At 39.3% G+C, this 22,374-nt stretch overlaps 1 protein-coding gene across 1 annotated transcript; it reads right to left on the bottom strand.

Moving 5' to 3' along the window:
• Nucleotides 1–14,118: 14,118 nt before the first annotated feature.
• LOC140122925 (serine/threonine-protein kinase SBK1-like) lies at nt 14,119–15,969 on the bottom strand. Its single transcript, XM_072144169.1, has 3 exons — nt 15,855–15,969; nt 15,219–15,421; nt 14,119–14,892 (listed from the first exon to the last, which is right to left on the bottom strand). Exons 1-3 carry the CDS (start codon nt 15,967–15,969, stop codon nt 14,119–14,121), a joined length of 1,092 nt encoding a protein of 363 aa, XP_072000270.1.
• Nucleotides 15,970–22,374: the final 6,405 nt, after the last annotated feature.

Below are 22,374 nucleotides of genomic sequence, written 5' to 3'. Positions count from 1 at the left end.
CTATTGCCCTAGCCTCCAGTCTACTGCAGTGGAAGAGGATATTTTCCAGTCTTTTCCACTTCCTAAATTGAATGTTGTCTGTCACAAATATACATTCATAGTGGGGCTAAAATTCCTCATTGCATTCAGCACACTTTTTGGTCTACTAGATGAATAGACCTCTCCCAGTCGCTCCTTTAGTAACAGCCGTACATCTGAGCAGGAAGTGGATATGGCAGGCCATGGACAAATCATGTGCCAGCAGACTGCTGGGACCTGGAGGCATCTAATGCAGTGAGTGGTTGACTTCACAGGATGGACAGAATGGCAGTGGTTGTTAAAAATTAGTGTATTATATTCGTTGTCTCCCCAGGTGTCAGAATAACTCAAACCGGTGCAACTCTAGTAATTGAGACAAGATCTCATGATTGTGTAACCCCATAGTCCTTGAGGTTATGAAATGGGAATAGATGGTGTAAATGAGCCTACCCCTGACCCTAACCACTCCTATTAGAAAGATGGATTGCAGAGGATGGGCTGTTAATGTCTCCGGCTACACTGTATGTCTCTGATGCAAGTATTTATAGAAGTGTCAGGTTTACTACACAACCTCAGGTTCTTTAATGGTTCCTAGAATTCAGTTTGCTCTAAGAAATCACAACTAAACAAATTGTGGTATAAGATCTTCCCCTTAGCAAGCACCAAAATAGAAATCCACAAATGCAGTGACATCTGAGCCGGTTGTGGCCATCTCTAGGGATTTGTTTTGCACCTGAGTTAGGCCATGTTACGGTAAATTAAATGGGCTAGTAAACTACTGGATTGATTACCTGCTTTGAAGTATTGTTGGGCAAACGACATGTGTTTCATATAAGCAATGTAAATATTGGTTGTTTAAAGTGAATGCGGTGGCTAGTTCCAATTCATCTCCACGTGATTGGATGCATCCCCTTTGGAAAACTCTTAAGGGCTCCCAATAAGTGGTTGCTAGCCAGGAGCCGAGGCTGTTTGCACTGCTCAAAGGACCTGTTGTCCCATGCAATCCATCACTGGACTCCTGTGTCGGGCAGATGGATGCTGCAAGCTATTTCTAGCAGGTGATATGTTGACTTCACTACCTTCAGCCTATACTGGACTATACTAGAAATTTACCCCTTAAGGGAGCATGAATTGGGTGTCTCCAAAGATGTCCATTTTCCAGAGAAGTAAGTTATTTGGTACAGATTTGAATGTCCATTTAATGGGTTTTGAACAAGTTGATTTTCTCAACGTGGTTCCAGTAGATGTAGACTTGGTACATGTCTGCTTTAATAGCTTGTCTCCAGGGAAAGTATCCAGTCAGGATAATATTGCCTCAAAAGCCTGGGGGTCTCTGATAGGGCAGAAGTTTAAATAGTCATGTCTGATCACACAAGTCTGGTGACATGTATGGGATACTGTGAGACATTGAGACTTCTTCCCAGTTCCAGTGTTGGATGCAACTTTCTTGGTCCAACCATATGCCACAATGAAGTCTTATGAAATATCTACTGCTAATCCAAGTACTTGCAGGATCATTAGAACTGGATAGTTTGCATCCATCCCACATTATCATCTTCATTTTAAATGATTGAATTACTTGATTTGTCCATTTAATAACTTGGACTATTCTGCCAGTAGAGATGGACTTGGCACATCATGTCTGCTTTAATTCCTTTTCTCTGGGAAAATTGTACATTTACTGTAAAGCATCCAAAAAGCCCAGGTTTCTCCACTGGGGAAGGTTTCCTATTTTCCTCGCGTTCAGTTGTATGACCAGACCTTTATGTATTGTACTAAATAACCAAAAAATAAAAAAAAGGAAAGAATGGAATATAAGAAAAAAAAAACTGAAAAAAAGCAATTTAACATTCTGTATTCTTATAATGGTCTTGCCATTTGGTATTCTGTAGATAGGTGATGCATTTGGGTTGGTCACTCAATGGAAGACCAATGGAAAGTCTGGACTAGATCTCAATACTACTTTAAGGCAGTTTTCCTTCTTTGGTCGGCTATTGCTCTCTCGTAGGCACATGTGGTATTTAGTTGACTTAATATATTGTCCAGTTGTGGGCATTTAGGGTCTTTCCAGTGCCTAGTTATGGTGAGTTTGGTAGTCATTGGTAATTGTGCAGGTACTGTAGGATGTTTTCTTGTCTATACTTGCTAAATCTATTAATAGCAGTGCTTGTTGTGGTGATGGGCTTATTGGTTTTTTGTATATGTGAGATAGGATGTTGGTAACGGTATTCCATAAAGGTGAGATTATAGGGCAGTCCCATAAAATATGGAGAAGCGTACCTCTGCCTCCGCAGCCCCTCCAACAAGAGGGGGAAGTTCCTGGGTTGATCATACTTCACTTGGAAGGTGTGAAATACCATCTTTGGAGAGTTTTTATTATTGCCTCCTGGTGAGAGACACAACAGAATGTAGAGTATATAGTTGATAGTTAGAGAGTGAGCGAGCACTAAAATGCTCGGATGTTCGTTATTCGAGACAAACCTTTCCCGATGCTCGAGTGCTCGTCTCGAATAACGAGCCCCATTGAAGTCAATGGGAGACTCGAGCATTTTTCAAGGGGACCAAGGGTCTGCACAGGGAAGCTTGGCCAAACACCTGGGAACCTCAGAAAAGGATGGAAACACCACGGAAATGGACAGGAAACAGCAGGGGCAGCATGCATGGATGCCTCTGAGGCTGCTTAATTGCACCATCATGCCAAAATTATGGGCCATGACAGCATGGCCATGACAGAGTGACCGAATGAGGCTAGATAGCATCTAAAACATCCAATAATTGACCCTGACACTATAGAAGACGGCATGCAGCAGCGGCAGGCTAGAGAGTGTCATGGCGACATACCCTAAATGGACTCAGGCTTCAAACCAATGGGTGGCAGAGAGGAACCAAAGGAGGTGAGCAAGAAGCGCTGAAATGATTTCCTATGTGAACAAAAGGTTGACGGTATATTTAGTCGATAGCACAGCATGATGGCGACATAGTGACCAAGTTCCATAACGTATCTGGTAAAACACCCGAAAAATGAGCCTGACACAGCTCTTTTGATAAGGGGACGACCTGTGGAGGCAGCCATGGAGAAGACTTCCATGATTAAGAGCGACAGTATGGGGCATTCATATTGTGCTGCTATGATTGCAACTTCAGGTCTCCAGCATGGCGGTGACAGATGGGACGAATTCCACTATATTTGGTGAAACACCTGAAAATTCTGCCTGACACATCTAAGGGGATGATGTATGGAGGCAGTGAAGTAGTAGTAGTTTTAACTGCAGCACCTTTAATCTATGTTATTTGGATCTTGAGATGGAGCTGGCGGTCTGCTGCCAGGCGAGCTTTCGCCTATCCAAGCCCCTGTCTCTCGGCTCCTCCCCACCCAAAATGGGCCTGGGGGCCATAAGCGTTTACTTTGAAAAAATTATAATTTTCAAAGCAGGCAGGGGCTACAAACAGAACTTCTAAGAACCTTTTTGTATAAGATCAAGTGTAGTACTGTTCTTATAAGTAATTGGCTTGGTTATGGCGGGTGAGGGGAATGTAAACAGGGGCGCAGGAAGTGCTGAAATAATATCGGTAAATGATAAAAGTTTGCCAGTATATTTTGTGGATTACACAGCAGGGTGACGACAAAGTTATCAAGTTTGATGTGGAAGACATGAAAACAACCCAAAATTCTGCCGGACACAGCTCGTTTGCTAAGGGGACGATGTATGGAGGCAGCTATATGGACGACTTTGGGAGGCAGCTATAAAGGTGATGTGTGGAGGTAGCAATGGAGACAACGTGTGGAGACAGCTAAAAAGACGACGTTTGGTGGCTGCTATGGAGACAACTTAATTTGGATAGTGCCTGTATGTGGCAGTCCAAAAAAGTTTTCATACCAGAGGAGCAGGTAGGTGGTCCTCCAGAAAAATTAAATGCATAGAGTACTATAGCTGGAGCCAGGTGGCCCTGGCATAAAAAAATAGCCAGTTTCCTCTGCTTTAGTGTACAAAGAGGAGGAGAAGGAGGACAATGAGGAGGAGGAGTGCATACATTATTCAGGTTGAGCTTCTTTCACCTGGTAGAGAATGGAAATCCTGAGAAATCCAGGCTTTATTCGTCTTGATAAGCGTCAGCGCTGTCAGTCGACAGGCGTGTACGCTTATCGGTGATGATGCCACCAGCTGCACTGAAAACCCGCTCGGACAACACGCTAGCGGCAGGGCAGGCAAGAACCTCCAAGGCGTACAGAGCCAGTTCGTGCCATATGTCCAGAGGTTTGATTGAATTAGGCACAGTCTGCTTTTTTTACTTTTCTTTTTTTTTTTTTTTATAACTAAAAGTCATCACAAAATCCAGTTGTGTGTAGGCTAGAAACTAGCCATACGAGAACCGAACAGGCCTTCTTAGGGCTACAATAGCGTTATTTTATTTTTGGTTGATTTGCTTGTGGCTGGGCTTGCTGGCACTAGTAGTGCAGCTAGTACCATATTGTGACGAATTTGCGGGGAGACTTGCAAACGTTCTATTTAGCTCTTAGTGACACACATATCCATCTCAAACACGTAAGAGCTAAATAGAACGTTCGCAAGTCTCCCTGCAAATTCGTCACAATATGGTACTAGCTGCACTACTAGTGCAAGCAAGCCCAGCCACAAGCAAAGAAAAAAATATATATTTTAGCCCTAACAAGGGCTGTTGGGTTCTTGTAGACTCGCTCCTTCCTAACAGTAAGTTAATATAACACCCTAACGCTATCCCAGCAGCAGTGGGACATATGTAACTCCTCAAGTTATTTTGGAACATTTTAATAATTTCTAGTATCAGGTTTTCTCTGGGAAGAAAAACATTATGTTTCTGGTTAGTAAAGTTGACATCTAATCCATGGGTGATTAGGTTAAAAAGACAGTTTCACTTTGGATCCCAGAGTAGGATGTCCCGACTCACAAAGGTTTTGCCTAATTTTGTGTTTACGGAGGTATTTGGGACTGGCCTCCTCCATCTTTCATTTGTCATACAGAATATTCCTTATGTTCCTTGCTACCAATCCAAAGTCTGAAGTGGAAGGTTTTCATTACCTAGAGGCCAGTTCTTCGGTTATAATATATCTTAAGATCATGTGTATGGCGTAAAGGAAAATAATCAGTTTACTTGGTGGTCTAGACCTTTATAAAAAATAGAATTTGACCTAGGAAGTAACTGAGGCGTCTGCCCCAGAAACTATCCGTGCCTTTTCTACCCGAGCACTAGCCACATCTTGGGCATAATTGAGACATGCCTCCTTAGACCGGATTTGTCAGGGAGCATGTGGGTTTACTCCCCCACGCTTTCTTTAAACACTATCGGTTAAATGTGGTGGGTACTCTTGAACCCTTTGGAGAGAAAAGCGCTCTCCTCTGGGGGCGTGTTTTTTATGATTTTTGCCTCCCTAAATATTTCTCTGAAAATCTCTGGTTGGTGCTGGATGTTTCCTCGTACCACGACGGCACCTGGTACATTCCCACCCTGGTGATTTTAGAAATAATTTTAGAATAATTATGTCCTTCAATCATCCCAGTTACATATAATATATAAAGTATATAAAACACAAAAAGTACATATTTGGTATCTCTGTGACCGTATTAATCTGTATAATAAATCTAAATATCGAACCCGTTCGGTGAATAGCGTAAAATAAAAACATGAAAAACTTTACGTAATATACAATTTTAAATCATATGCCCTCACAAAAAGTGATCAAAAAAGTTACCCGCCCAAGTCTGAAAATAGCAACTCTTTTTGAAAAAATAAGCCCTCAACCAGATCTGTCAACAGAAAAATACAAAAGTTCTGGCCCTGAAAAGTTATGGATACTAAAAAGGCGATTTTCTAAAATATTGGTTTTACTCAGTACAACGAAAGCTATGAAACTATATAAATGAGGTATCAACATAACACTAGTGAACCAGAGAACCAAGATAAAATATTATTTTTGTTATGGAGAGCGGGAAAAAAAGTGCTAAAAATACAAAATAAAAATTGATGATTCTGTTTGTGTCCCCCTTGAAATCGTTTATAAATCTCATGAATAAGCAATAGACCCCCCCCCAAAATTATCTATACATTGTATCATATCCTGTAAATAATAAATCCTCATATGTTCACATTACCAAAGAAATAAATATTTTACAGCTCGTACAATGTGACAATACAAATCTGCTGTGAATGGCGCTGCTTCCATTCTATGCCCGGCCGTGCGCCCGTACAGCAGTTACCACCACATATGGGGTATCGGTATTTGGGAGGAATTGGGCATCAAACTCTGCAGAGCGTTTCCTCATGTAATTCATTATAAAAGTGTCATTTTTGGCCTAAATTAATGTGATTTAGAAGCCTTTGGTTTTAACGCATTTTCCCAAAAAATTCAAATGGAAATGTATGTGAAACTCTTAATAGTAGTTTTTTTTAATTTTGCATAGCTGTGTAGTTCCTAAAGTGGGTTAATTTATGGGGTTTTACTAATATTTATGTCTCTGTCACTTGAAAGCCGAGTTGTCCCTCAAAATGTAAGTTTTGGCGGAAAACTTCGCACCTGAAAAATCGCACCTAAAGTTCTGCGCCTCATAACATCCTAGAAAAATAATAGGATGCATAAAATATCATCCCAACGTAAGGCAGACATTCCAAAAATGTTAGTTGAACTACCCAATATTCTTGATAACTAACTGTGAAACATTTTAAACTGTGAAAATAAAAATAATTCCGAACTTTTGCCAAATTTCCATTTTTTTTTTTATTTTATTTGTTTTAAATTAAACGCAAAACTTATCGCTTACGTTTTACAACTAACGTGAAGTACAATCTCAAAATCACCTGGATATGTTAAAGCGTTCTGGAGTCATAACCAATTATTGTGACATGTCAGATTCTAAAAATCGAGCCTGGTCAATAAGCTGAAAACAAGCATTGGTGATAAGGGGTCAAGGGGTTGGCCACTTTTTTTAGTCCCAAGTTATTGTAATAATTCCCACTAACGTCCCAGTGCCATAAATAATAATTTTATGCTTACCGTAAGTAAGATACCAGAATTATAATATAGTGTCCGCAGGGAGACTCACGGACGTGCATAATACCGGAAGAGAGCGTCATGTGTCTCCCCAGCAGACGCCATTTACAGACAGAGCACCAGATTCTGCATTGCTGACGGCTTGGTTTCGGTGGGATACAGAACCGATGATGGTGAGCATAAAATTATTAGTTATGGCACTGGGACATTAGGGGACCTTATTACAATAACTTGGGACTAGTTTTAAAATTTAGCTTATAAAGTGGCCAACCCCTTTAAGGTATCTAATGTTTTGGTGTTTTTGTATAAGAACTAAACTTCTCACATGTTGAATTTCTAAATAGATCCCATCCTGCTCCTAGGGTCTCTAAGAGGATGTCCTCAGAGTGGTCCAACCTGTGCCCATTACCATGACATTTGCACATTAATCCCCTCTGTTTGTGGACACAAGTCCTTTACTTATAGTGTAATTCTATTATCCCTGGTGTTCTCCACAGCCTCCAGGTGAAGCTCCTCACCCCTGGAAGGTCCTTTACCTTCGGCATCACCCAGGACAGGGTAAGCCACCTAATCTATTGGCCACTCATCTATTCACCCCAGCAAATTCTTTTTCTTATATTGAAATATATTGCAGAGACTTTCCCCTTACCAGACGATGAACCGGGCCGGTACTATTCAACTATGCAATTCTGGCAAGTCTGATTGGCCAACTGGTGTTGCAACCACACCAGTCTGTGCAGACCGTGTCATTGAGCAATCAAACTGCAAGGATACATGGCCTGCACACACTTGTGTGTACATTGAAATTATCCCTCATTCCCTCCGCCCCCAACACACCCAACAAAACATGATACACAAACATGATCATTCACCAAATGATGAGGTCTTGGTTAACTCCTTTGACTTATTTTTAATATTGTGGCACAAAATCCACAAATCAAAAATGGGTCAATGAAGTTTTAAGCTCACAACCCACGTCAAGGGGCCCCATCTCTTGCGAGACCCTACACTAACCACTAAAACTAACACCTAAATTACTTATAGATAACATAAAGGAGACGTATGAGAAATGTTATATTATACATTTTTTAAAAAGTCTGGGATATTTTATTTTGATGTTACACGACTTAAAAAAAAGTAATTGGACTTCAATTTTCAGTTTTTTTCAAGAAAATTTTAGAAAAGACTTTTTGAGGGATCATTGTTTTTAATGAGATGTAAAATATGTAATACTAGAAACCCCCCCTATATATCACTAGATTTTAAATTCTGCACCCCTCAAGCTATCAGAAACCGCTTTTAGGAAGATTAACCCTTTTGCGATCTTCATAGTAATAGAAAACGGATGTAAATTTTAGAAAGGTCCGATTTCTGTCAGTAATAAGTTCATTTAGCCCTAAAATTTACACATTAACAAAAGAGAAAGAGAAAACCCATCTTATAATTTGTTATGCAATTTCTCCCCAAAAAGGAGACTCCCCACATTTGGTTCATGGACGCACTTTTGAGATCTATAAAATATTTGCTTTTCTGTTAATGTTGCCATTTAAGGTCTTGTTTTTTGCAGATTGAGATGCATTTTTCAGTGCTACCTTGTTGGAGTGGGGGCTAAGTGCTACTGCTGAAAATTTAATAACTTATTTGTAGAAAAAACATGAATTCTGTCTTTTGAATTTTGACTTTATTTTTGGTGTTCCTCTATAGACCCAAATTAACATGTTAGATTTATACTACAGGTCAGCACAAATGGGGCAATACCAAATTTCTATATTTTTGCTTACTTTACTAATCTTGTAGAATAAAACCTACTGTAGGAGGAAGAAAAATCTTGTCATCACCATTTTTTAAGTGGCAGAACTCTTAACGCTCTATATAGCTGGTTCAGAGCTTTTTTTTTACAGGTTATTTTGTGCTTTACAATTTTGTTATTTGATTATTGCATTTTATATGGGACAAGCTAAGGAAAGATCATAATTTTTAATGTGTCTTATGTTTTTTCACTGTTTAGTGATTTTGTTTTATTAGACATATCTATAATAACTTGTACACCTTTTTATATATGGGAATTTTAACTTTTTTAAATTTTATATATAGTTGCAACAAGTCTTTGGGGGCTTTTATATTTATTGATGGGACATGAACAACTTATCGTTCGATTTCTTGTTCCTTATAATAACTATTGCAGGGTATTAGACCTGTCAGCCTAGGCTGATGCACAGGTCACAGACCATTTTACTATGGACAGCCCTGGCGTCTTGGCTCAGACCAGAGTAGCCATGGCGCCAATCGGAGCCCCCTAAAAATGCTTTGAGGGCGCAGTGGAGCAGGAAATCCCACTCCAGGCATTTAAAGGCGTAACACCTGTGATGGGAGTGGTACAAGGGGATGTCGGCAGTAGGTTACCAATGACAACCGAGGTTTAGCAATGCTGGTTCATCTCCAATGAAGAGCTGAACCGGCATCAGCTCCAGGACGCACTAAAACGCTGTGGATCATTATTATCCGGCGCGTAGCACTAAGGGGTTAAAATAGAGGGCATGTATATAGGATGAAAAGAATAAATCTACTCCATGTGGATCCAGAACCAAAAAATTAAGAAAAGTAAGAAAATTGATTGACTGGAGAGAAGATCAGTGTATGGAGATGTATGTGCAGGCTACGGGGAGTGGAGAGGGAATTCACAAAATTCTTTGGGCTGAGAAATGATAAATACAGAAAAAAATACTTTACAAGGAAGTTATTACTTTAAAACCAATGAATTTAAAGGAAAGTGATCAGTATTGGAAAGATTAAATTCCCTGAGATGTATTAAAAAAACATACTCTGACTATCAATCACTTAGAACGACTTTAGTTTCATCATTTGTGTCCTCTTACATTCCAAGTACAATCTAGGAAAATATGTTGAATGAAAGACCGGCCACTATTTCGGATATGTATAAAACATTAAAACCAAAGAGATGATGGGACTGAAAATAGAAACTTCTCATGATGCTCATTCTTGTCGGTCTAAAGGTTAAAAGTGGTAAGATGCTACAGTAATAGATAATACACAGGGAATATTATATATTTTACCTCTGCTGCTGGTATTTTCAGTTTTTAGAGGGCAGTTAGCTCAGTCTATGGACATGCCCCACACTACTACAAATTACTGGGACAAAGTAACTTCATGGATTATTTTATAGAAATGTGGAATAACGATGGAATAATTACAAATGATATTTTGCTATATATTTCACTATGCAGAAATTAATATAAAAGTATACATCAAGTCTTACTTTTTTATATAACAATTTAAATAATTTTTAAAAATTGAAAATATTATGGTAATTGACACTTTTCCCTAGTCTCTGGTCTAGTTTCTTTCAATACAAAAATCAATAGACAAGATCCTTAAATAATCATCTGGCTCGAGTCAGAAACCATAAAAACTTAAAACACCACTTAAAAGAAACTTTTGTGTTTTTTCAAAGTCCTATCCACTCTATATCCAACTTCAACTCTTCTGCACAATCATCTCTGTATGACTGTAATGACTTATCAATTAAGCAGGTATAAAAGCATCAGGAGTCTAAAATCCAGTTACAAGGCTGGGAGGAAAGTCTTAAGCCCCTTCCACACTTGCAAGTTCAGCGCATCACACTCTCAGCGATTGTTGCCTTGATCGCCCGGCCCGAACGCTGCAAACCAGAACTGAACTCAGCATGTCAGTTCAGTTCCGTTTTGCAGCGTTCGGGCCGGGCGATCCAGGCAGCACTCGCTGAGAGTGTGATGCAAGATCAGCGCATTACATTTTTAAGTGTGCAAGGGGCCTTAGTTTTAGACAAATAGGCAAAATTTATTGCATCTCATAAAACCTCTTTAAAACACAGAAAACAATGTAGCACACACTTTCATTTCTATATCTGGTAAACACAGGAGCAGATAAAGCAATCCAGATATTAAGACCGGGAGCCAAACCTCACTATGGACACTATCAACAGTTTTATAATTGGCAAACTATATTTTCGCCATTCCCACTATAAAAGCAGAACCTTAAATATTGGTATAAACACAGGATAAAACCACTTTCATCAAGTTCTCTAAAATCCAGCTCAACATCCTCGCTTCCACAGCCCCACCTGATCCTTACCCACTATAATACAATAAAATAATCAGCAATTACACTACAATTTCTCTCCAGCATATAAAACGTGGGATTCTTCTGGAAAAACAAATGTCCCTTTGATAAACAGGAGCATAAACCAAAATAACAATTATTCTTCAACCTAATAATACCTCAAAGCTTAAAAAAACCACTGAAGTAAAATATGCAACGACCAGAAACCGTTACCATTTCTCTATTCATTTCCAATAATTGACCACATTTACACATTTAGTATTATAAACCTCCATCCTCCCTCCTTACTCAATGCATCTCACATTCGGAGGGACAAAACCAAAGTAATAAAACGGGTGGTATGGGCATAGATTGTACTGGATCCCCCCGTTGTATAAATTAATCTCACCAAAAAATTGAAAAACACAACATCTAAAGTATATTACGTATAATACAAAACAATCTTTATTGAGAAAAAATAGTGCATCACAATGCACCAGCAGCAATACAATATAAAAACAACAGAGAGTGCCACATAATATAAAGTTGATAAAACCAATGGAACAAATAGAAACTGGTAAGTGTAGCCTATTAACAGTCACAACCTAAGTAGGAATTGTAAACAGGGGAAGAACGTCCCTCACATAAGAGCAGTAATGTTACCTATACCAGTAGGAAGGCACACGCTGTACACCCCGACACGTGTTTCGCACTTAGCTTTTTCAAGGGGAGTGTCTAGAGAAAGGCTTGATGGGTTTAAATATAGAAGTGCACCAATGAGAGAATAAGGCTGAAAAGTATAGATAAGGTACAGCTGTGTACCTATAGCTGATGAACGGCAGGGAAAGGAAGGGGCTGGACAGCAAAAGATCACATGACATGGGAATGGATACCAAGAGTCCGAGATATCGCGGTATCTCAGACCAGGATATGTTTCCTACGCGTGCGCCAAAAAGAGCGAGTGCTGCGACAGATTACCAAGATTCTGGCGCAGCTGCGCCAGAAATCAGATACAGGGTTCAATAGTCCACTATGTCACTTGGGAATGCCTAAAGGGTATCCAGAGGACAGTGCTACCTTGTATCCTAGTGTTGTAAAATCTAGAAGGTATTAAAACCAGCATCAGAGATATGATTATTACAGGGAAGGGGGAACATCTACATCTAAAATATGGGAAAGGGAAGAGGCTCAGAAAATACTATATAAAGTGACAAGTGCATGGATCAAAATGGTAAAACACAAGTACAAAATCAATTGAATACATGGAATTGATGAAAGTGATAAGTGCAATGAGTACATTAGTACATGTACAGGAATGTTGATGTAAACTTATGTACAGGAATGTTGGTGTAAACTTCCACATCTGGGATATAACAGTAGAAAGGACCATGATACATATAGCAAAAAGGAATGATAATAAGTAAACATAATATCATATAAGAAAAACTATGTGCAGAGTGCAAAACAACATGCATGTGACAGTGCAAAAACCGTGCAAAGTGCAAGTGCAACAAAGTGCCAACTAAGGTGGTGAATAGGTAATATAATGTATGCAAGAGGAAGGGAGGCAAGGAGGGGTCCAGTATGGAGAATCAGTGGGATTGAGGGGGCCGTTCATATTAGTTCACTCCGGGTGGGCTTCTGAAAAATAATAAGAGAATAGATAATACTAACAAAAAAATTATTTTATATATAGACAGGAGACTGCAGCAAGGGAGAGAAGTCCCAGAACAGAGATTGAAACACAAAACAAAAAAAACAAAGACATAAATTATAATACAATATAGTAATAAAACCTAAACCCTAAACACTAAATGAAAATAAAAGAGGAGCACAGTAATCTAGAGATATAAACCATTACAGGTAAGGGACAAAACTCATATTCTCGTTGAGACCTCTTGGAGATACCGTGTCCAAGAGGAAGATCCACTTCGTCTCTTTCTGAGCCAGGACTCGTTTCCAGTTTCCACCCCTGGAGTCTACCATCACCCTATCAATCCCTCTTACCTTGAATAGGGAGCTGTCACATTGGTGATACTCTTTAAAGTGACGTGGTATTGTCTTTAGACTCCTCACATCATGTTCATCCTTTGCTGCCTCTATGCCAAGAACGTGCTCCCGGATCCTGCGACGGAATTGTCTTGAAGTCAATCCGATATAAATCAGACCACACGGACATGTTGCAAAGTAGATAACTCCAGTAGTCGTACACGTAATGGAATATGTGATTTTAAATTCCTTATGCCTGTGTGAGTCAAAAAAGATCTGGGTCGTTTCTACATTACTACATGCCACACATTTACCACAGGGTCTACTACCCCATTTGGGGCCCTTGGATCCGAAGATCCTGTTGGTTGGTTCCCTGTGGGTGCTACTTACCAGATGGTCACGAAGGTTTTTTGCCCGGCGGTACGTAACCGATGGATGTGTAGTTGTAAACTTCTGTAAAGTGTCGTCAATCCTAAGAAGATGCCAATATTTCGAGAGGATCGTCTGCATTTTCCTCCATTGGTGCACTTCTATATTTAAACCCATCAAGCCTTTCTCTAGACACTCCCCTTGAAAAAGCTAAGTGCGAAACACGTGTCGGGGTGTACAGCGTGTGCCTTCCTACTGGTATAGGTAACATTACTGCTCTTATGTGAGGGACGTTCTTCCCCTGTTTACAATTCCTACTTAGGTTGTGACTGTTAATAGGCTACACTTACCAGTTTCTATTTGTTCCATTGGTTTTATCAACTTTATATTATGTGGCACTCTCTGTTGTTTTTATATTGTATTGCTGCTGGTGCATTGTGATGCACTATTTTTTCTCAATAAAGATTGTTTTGTATTATACGTAATATACTTTAGATGTTGTGTTTTTCAATTTTTTGGTCACATTCGGAGGGGTAACACTTACTCAGGGTAATGGAGAAATACTACTTACCTTATTAGGTTCCTCTACGAAGCTTTGGTCACCAGTCCTCAACTTACATCTACGTGACCTCCACTTCACATCCCAAAGCCAGACTGGTGTCATCCACAAGAAACATCACCGTTGTTTGCCTGGGGCTGCTGGTGGACTCATTGGTGGCTTCATCAACTATGATGCATTCTATGTCCCCATGATTTTCCACTATTATATACTCATCCTCTGCTTCTATAATGATAATCTCACCGTTATATTCCTGAATATCATCTTCTGCAATTGATAATTGAAAAGCTTCATCCGGAATTTCTTCTACTCCCCATGGAATTTCGGCATACGTTGGGACACTACGTAGACTCCTGGCATTGGGATCCTGGCAAAGCAGCACATGAAAAAGTTCCTGGGCTGCCCCGTTGAAATTTTCCCAATGCTTCGGAGGTGGAACATGATCCACACCATTTTGCCAACAAACAAATTTCCTAAAAAGTTGATCCTGCTCGACCGCTCTTCTCCACGGAAAATTTCCAGAAAATGCGACAAACAACAAAACACCCAAGGCAAATATATCCACGCTTACATCGTTAGTTATGGTTTCAGTAGGTTTTAAATTACAAAGCTCCGGCGACATGTAGGGAATTATGGGGGACATAAATGGAACAGGAGTTCCCACCGGCTGGGTCAAGCCAAAGTCACTCAGCTTGACATGGTGACATTCCTTGTCCATTAATAACACATTGTCAGGCTTGAGGTCTCTGTGCACCAGTTGTTTGCTGTGCATGAACTCCAGAGCTCCGCACAGCTGTAGTGCACAGCGCCGCACCATCACCTCTGGAATCCCGACCTAGAAAAGAAGATATTATTAGACGTCTGCATTATGTAAATGATAAAATATGTAACTATAAATTTATCAAATCTTGGCTTAAGTCCACATCAGTGGTCTCCAGCCTGTGGCCCTCTGGTTGCTGTAAAACCACTACTCCAAAAATTGCATGACCTCCGCATCAACTACAGGACTACAGGTTATATATCACTGATCTAATAATATAAAACCTCTTTAGGAATAAGAAACCAAACCATTCATGACCACATTTCATTGAATTCATTTTAAAATTTTTTTTTAAATTCCAAAAACATTATTTTTTCCATAATTTCAACTGAGATACTTACATCAGGCTGGATGAGAGCGCAGAGGGTTCCTGCAGGAGCCAAATCCTGGGCCAGCACATAGTGGTCCACACAGTCCACAATGGAGGAGTGCGTGAAGATGATCCCATGGTAGCTGGACAGGAAGATGGAGGTACAAAGCTCCTCTAGGAAGGAGGTCCTCTTTGTTTTGTTCTTTTCCATCATTTTGAGGGCAACCATTTTACCTGATAAGAAGAAAATATATTTTATCATTAAAATTCTAGATTATTTGGGAATATTTAAATTGAAGGGGCGGTCTTCTAGCTTCATGCAATCTATTATAGAGTTTTTAGTTATTGAGGAGAGCAGGGATTCTTTTTTTTCAAGGCGCTCATCCTTTTCATAAAGAATAATTACTCTTCATAAAGTAGACAACATGTAATGCAAAGCAGAATGGTTATTCCAAATATTGGACCCTTCAAATAGGATTTGGAAGTCAAATGGCTCTAACTCCCATTGGCAAAGAAAATAATGAATTCTATAACATGAAAACCACCATCTAAAGAACTTTCAGAAATGTTACATATTCCTAAAGGCAAAAAACTAAACTTCTAAAAATATTACATAGATTATTCACTAAACTGTATCTTTTATAGACCTTTCATGCTGGGTATTTACCTGTTGCCCTCTCACGTGCCTTGACCACTTGGCCGTAGGTTCCTTGTCCCAGATACTCCAGGAACTGGAAATTCTTTTCGGAAATCTTTTGCACCTCAAAGTTGCAGAATTCCATGGTGGATTTGTAGAGGGTTTTATCCGGATAGTGACTGGACAATGATAATTCAAGAAGGTCTCCAAGAATTTGTTTTTATGGGTCACAGGAGAATAAATCTCTTGCCGGGTCAGTTCTGTAGATGATCTAGAAGAGGATCCAGTTTCCAAAAACTGACTGCTATCCAAGAGGTCCATCTGTCTTTTATAGGGAAACTATGACTAATAGTTGATGTCCCTTCCCTTCCATAGGTAATGGTGTAAATGACCCTCTTATCATATGCAAATACAGATTTCACCTGGACGTTGATGTGATTATTTGTGACATTTGGATCTATTAACATATTATTGTTCTTCTGTACAACACAACAAACCTTTTCTATATGTAATGTCTATGGCTTTGTTTTGCCAGTTTCACTGGATAAAATGGAGTTGACAAATGGTGGAAGTTGTCTCCAGAGAATATTATGCAGAGTGGATTCTATGTAGACATTTACCAGTAGATAGAATTATTCTGAATGTTGTCATTTACTATTGGGAGATAAATTAATTTCTAGTATTGAGTGATGAAGTCGCTATTATTAATATATAACAAAGAACAGTTGTAACTGCTGGTGGATCCCATCAATCCCTAGTATTTAGTACAGGACAGACATTGTGGGGGAGATTCTGAGGTCTCTATAATTTCTAGCCATGTTTATTCTCTTTCTGCTGACCATCACTCGGAGGTCACATATACACATCCTGTGTAGAGTTGGTTGCTCTGCTTAACCTGCCGATGGCTAAAGTTCCCTGCCGCACCGTGACCGGGCATAATAGAAGTCATTGGGGTTGTAAGCTAGAGGCAATTTGTGTAGCCAGATCACGGTCCCATTTATGGTCGGTTAGATTTTTTTTTTTACTTTGACAAATTGTTTAATAAATAGAATTATCTTTTCTGAAGTTTACATATTTTATGTAGGGTCAATTTTGGCTTTTTTTGTGTAAACATGTTTGGTCATATTTCATGTAGTTGTTGGGTCTGTGTCTGGGTATTTGTACTGGGATAGTATAGTCATGTATACAGTATCTTGGACAGGAGGAACATATCATGTGGTGCCATCTTTCCGCACCAGGAGGATTCTGTCTTTCATGATGGATTTTTTTTTTTTTTTTGTAATTTGTGTTAGTTACCCAATACTGCGATGCAGAGGTATAATGTCCTGCCATATGGAAAGAAATATCATGTTATAATGCTGGAATACATAACAATAATGGTCCGGACCTTCATGTTGTAGTAGGAGACGTGGCTAAACATTTGTAGTATCTTTTATATACAGTTTCTAGAGATTGGATGATGATATAATTCGAGAATAAATCTATACAAATTCCATTCCAACGTGATGTATATAAGGAGAGGAGCAGATAAGGTGTTTTGTGCCTCTACAAATATAAAAGTATTGCTGATGATCTGGTGCCCCCTGTGTATGAATCCCATCTGATCTGCTTCTAAATCATCAGGTTCACGTCCTTGAAGAGATTATTATTTATTTGTAAGGTTTTTTTTTTTTTTTGTTTGTGTTTTGTTTTGTGGAGATATGTGTTTTATTTATAATGACCAAAAACTGTTTTTAAAGTTTCATAAATTATATTGTCTACGTAGATGTTAAAAATTCAATAGTTTTTCTTCGCCTTGTTGATTGTTGTTTAAAAGAGTAAAATTTAAGTAGAATCATATTAGGGCGGCAGAAGCTTCTATTAAGTTGCTAATGACTCATCACCAAGACCTTGGCCGGTCATGGAGACCCCATTTGTTATTGAATGAGACAGACTAAGGAGCTGATCAGGGAACAAGGGATCAGGGAGTAGCCACCTCAGGATTGTTTATAGTGTTAGGAAAATGCTAATATCATTTGTCTGAAACTATATTACACTTTGGGCGTCTCTCATTTTACCGATTTAGACCCAAACAAATACTTTACCCATGTTTTATATTGAAATAAACATTTCGTATTCACAGACACTGTGTGGAGTTCACAATCACAAAATGAGTCAACATATTTTGTGGATCGAAATCCTCTAACATTACATCTAGATATCCAATTACCTTATATTTTCCTAGAAATCATCTGAAATGCTACGTCTGACCCCCGCTCCACTAGATCTTCAAGATTGAATGTAATGTTAATGGAAAAAGAGGAGTAAGACGATATTGAATACAATTGACTAATAACTCCCTCTAATATTTCGGTTCTCAGTTACTACTATTGGGTTGGGGAATGAAGACGCCATATACACAGGATGATCAGCCTATCCCACAAATATCAATGCGCTCAACCAATATTAATCCACGGTATTGGGAGTTTTTTTAACATCCTATAATCATGTAGAATCTACACCAAGATCCATTACAGATCTCCTCGGTCTGAAATGTGTCACTTTCGAACATCAAACCCTAATCACTAAGGGTCCAACCAATGGGACTATCACAGACCATAAGAATAATGGTGTGTAGGTTACCCCATATGAGTAGAGTGAAGGTTTATGCCATTTCTGGGGAGCACCAGGATATAATTGTTCCATGAAGTGAATGGAGCACTGCTGAACCATGAGAACATATCCTCTGCTCACATGGAGTTATTCAGGAGATTCATGCCATGCCCACCATTCATGTGATTTAAAGGGTTATCCCAAGTTTTTGATATTGATGACTATACAGTATAATATATACTATATATACATATATACATGTCAAGACCCCCCCCCCCCCCCAAATGAAGACCTAGTACAATTTTGTTCAAGCTTAGAAATATAAGGCCTCCCCTAAAAATAAGACCTAGCGGTGGTCATTACTGCTGCTCCTCCACGCCATACATTATTTCCCATATCAGAATGGAGTTATCTAGTAAAAGTAATTTCTTCCACACCTTAATCTTCGTTATTATCACTCACTATGTTGGGGAGAGTTGCTTTGCTTAAAATGATCATGTACTGAAATGTATGTGCTCTCTGCATCGCCGGGGGACCCCTTTGTAGGAGATATAATATCTTGGAGGTTCTGGAGCGTGATGTGTTTCGGCCTTGGGAAGACTCTGGGGGACTATACTATTCACATGTTACATGAAATTTGGAAATGTAAAAAAATATGTAGGATGGAAGGTCTCCTCCCATCTACCCCCTTGTGAGGAAATGTGAACCTGGGTCTTCATGATAATCTGTTGTAAGACCTGGATATACAGATCCATACTTTATCACAGATTATTAATGAGAGAAGCTTTAAAACTTTCAAAGAGCTGAAAGATGAATGTAGTATTTTAGTAAGGTATCAGTATGGTTACCTTCAGATAATTCAAGCTTTAAAACTTTTAGCACATTTTGAGGTACAAGAATCTTCGCTAATTATTCTGAAGATGCAGACGCTGATGGCAACAAGACCGAAGTTATCCAAATTGTATAGATTATTAATAGAAATGAAATAGAAAGTAAATAGGGGGAGTGTTGAATCTATGGAAGAAAATGGAGTTCGGAAGTAGGGCAGTTACCTAAACAAAAGTAGTCTCACATTTTTAGAGACATTAACCCCTTAAGGACGCAGCCATTTTACAGCTTAAGGCTCAGCCCCACTTTTTGGATTCTGACTTGTGTCACTTTATATGGTTAACTTTTTAACACTGTTACTTATCAAAGCGATTCTGAGATTGTGTGTGTGTTTTTTTTTCCCCCTCACATGTTGTACTTCATTTTAGTGTCCATATTAATCTGTACAATAAATCTAAATATCGAACCCGCTCGGTGATTGAAAGAAAAACTCGAAAAAAAATCCTGTAATATACAATCTTTTGTTGAAAAAAATAAGACCTCAACCAGATGAATCAACAGAAAAATACAGAGGTTATGCCCCTGAAAAGTTGTCGATAGCAAAAAAAAATGTTCTAGAATATTGGTATTGCTCAGTAAAGATATAAAAACTATATAAATGAGGTATCAACATAACACTAGAGATCCAGAGCACAAAGATAAAATAATATTTTTGTTATGGAGAGCGGGAAAAAATACAAAATAAAAATTGATGGTTTGTGTCCCCCTTAAAATCTCATGAATAAGCTATAGACCCCCCCCCCCCAAATGAATTATCTTTAAATTGTATCTCACCTCACAAATAATAAGCCTCATTTGTTCACATTACCAAAGAAATAAATATTTTACAGCTCGTACAATGTGACAATACAAATCTGCTGTGAATGGCGCTGCTTCCATTCTATGCCCGGCCGTGCGCCCGTACAGCAGTTACCACCACATATGGGGTATCGGTACTTGGGAAGAATTGGGCATCAAACTCTGCAGAGCATTTCCTCATGTAATTCATTATAAGTGTCATTTTTGGCCTAAATTAATGTGATTTAGATGCCTTTGATTTTTGGGGGGAAATACATTTCCATGTGAAACTCTTCAAGGGTTAATAAACGTAATAGAAGGGGTTTTTACATACGTAGAGCTGTGTAGTTTCTTACGTGGGGTGATTTATGAGGGTTTTACTAATATTTGTCTGTCACTTGAAAGCCCAGTTGTCCCTCAAAATGTAAGTTTTGGCGTTTTTTTTAATGAAAATTTTAAAAATCGCACCTAAAGTTCTGCGCCTCATAACATCCTAAAAAAATAATACGATGCATAAAATATTATCTCAGCATAAAGCAGACATTCCAAAAATGTTAGTTGATCTACCCAATACCCTTTAACTAACTTGCAAACATTTCAAACTGTGGCGAAAATTCTCTTTTTTTTTTTTTTTTTTTTTTTTTAATTTCCATTTTTTTTTCACAATGAAACTCAAAACTTATCACTTAAATTTTACAACTAACGTGAAGTACAATGGGGCACATTGACTAAGGGTCCACACACCGCATTTCCGTCGGGTTTCCCGACTATTTCCAATTAGCACCGACTTTCATGCGACGCAAATCGGAGGCTTGGCTGTTGGACAAACCCGACTGATTCGGACTGAGCGCGGGATTTGAAATTCAAATTGTGTCGCAAGACAATCCGCTTACATACACCGGGAAGAAGAAGGTGAACTCCGGGGACCTGAGCGGGGAAGCGGCACATGCAGGATATTGGGCACACAATCTTGGTGAATCGCACCGGAATTCATCCTCGTCAGACAACGCATCTCTGGGATTGCCACAGGAGCGGGTAAGTAAATGTGCCCCAATCTCAAAATCACCTGGATATGTTAAAGCGTTCTGCAGTTATAACCAATTATTGTGACATGTCAGATTCTAAAAATCGAGTCAGGTCACTAAGCTGAAAACAAGCATTGGTAATAAAGGGTTAAAGGGGTTGCCCACTTTTTAAGTTCCAAGTTAGTTTACTAAGTCCCTCTAATGTCCCCCTAATACCAGAAGTATAATAGTGTCTGCAGTGAGCATCACGGACGTGCACAGCACCGGATAAGAGGGTCATGTGACTCCCCAGCAGACCGATGGCGGTAAGCATGAAATTATTAGTTATGGCACTAGGACATTAGGGGACCTTATTACAATAACTTGGGACTAGTTTTGAAATTCTGCTTATAAAGTGGCCAAACCCCTTTAACCCCTTAACGCTCAGCGTCCGATATATCGGGTGCTTAACCTGTTAAATGCCGTGGTCAGTGTGACCGCTGCATTTAACTTTGCTTTTTGGGGGTCTTTCCCCCACGATGCCCCCCCCCCCAATCACTTTCGGGGGCGCCGATCGTTGCTATAGAAGTGCTGGGGTCCGATCTGGTCCCCAGCACTGCCTGCAAGAAATGCCGGTAAGATGGCATCTGTGATGTCAGCCTACACTGCTAATACCCATCAATACATGATTATTGCAGAGTATTATCATGAACAAGCAATCAGTGTTTTTGTTCATGATAATACCCTGGTGTTTTTGTATGAGCACTAGATAAATTAAACTCCTCACATGTTGAATTTCTAGATAGGTCTCCATCCTGCTCCTAGTATAACTAAGGGTGGTGACACACATGGTGTTTTTAGGCCGTTTTGAGGCCATTTTTAGATCGTAAAAACGCATGCGTTTTTGTCCGGTTTTCCGAATTTGCGCAATTGAAAACTGATAAAAACACATGCGTTTTTTATGATCTGAAACCGCACTAACTAAAAACGGCCTAAAAATGGCCTAAAAACACCACGTGTTTCACCACCCTAAGAGGATGTCCTCAGAGTGGTCTAACCTGTGCCCATTACCATGACATTAACACATTAATCCCCTCTGTTTGTGGACACAAGCCATTAATTATAGCTTAATCTTATTCCCAGGACTTTCTCCATAGCCTCCAGGAGAAGCTCCTCATCCCGGGAAGTCTGACATTTACATCTGACTTCTCCTTGTCTAGAAGACAAACCCCAGTCCTGAGCAGGCAAACGCATATACAAAGACATTTCTGTACATTTTTACAATTTAC

Source organism: Engystomops pustulosus, chromosome 3 (assembly GCF_040894005.1).
Source record: "Engystomops pustulosus chromosome 3, aEngPut4.maternal, whole genome shotgun sequence".
Taxonomy (NCBI): Eukaryota; Metazoa; Chordata; class Amphibia; order Anura; family Leptodactylidae; genus Engystomops; species Engystomops pustulosus.
This window is presented reverse-complemented; position numbering and strand designations above follow the sequence as displayed.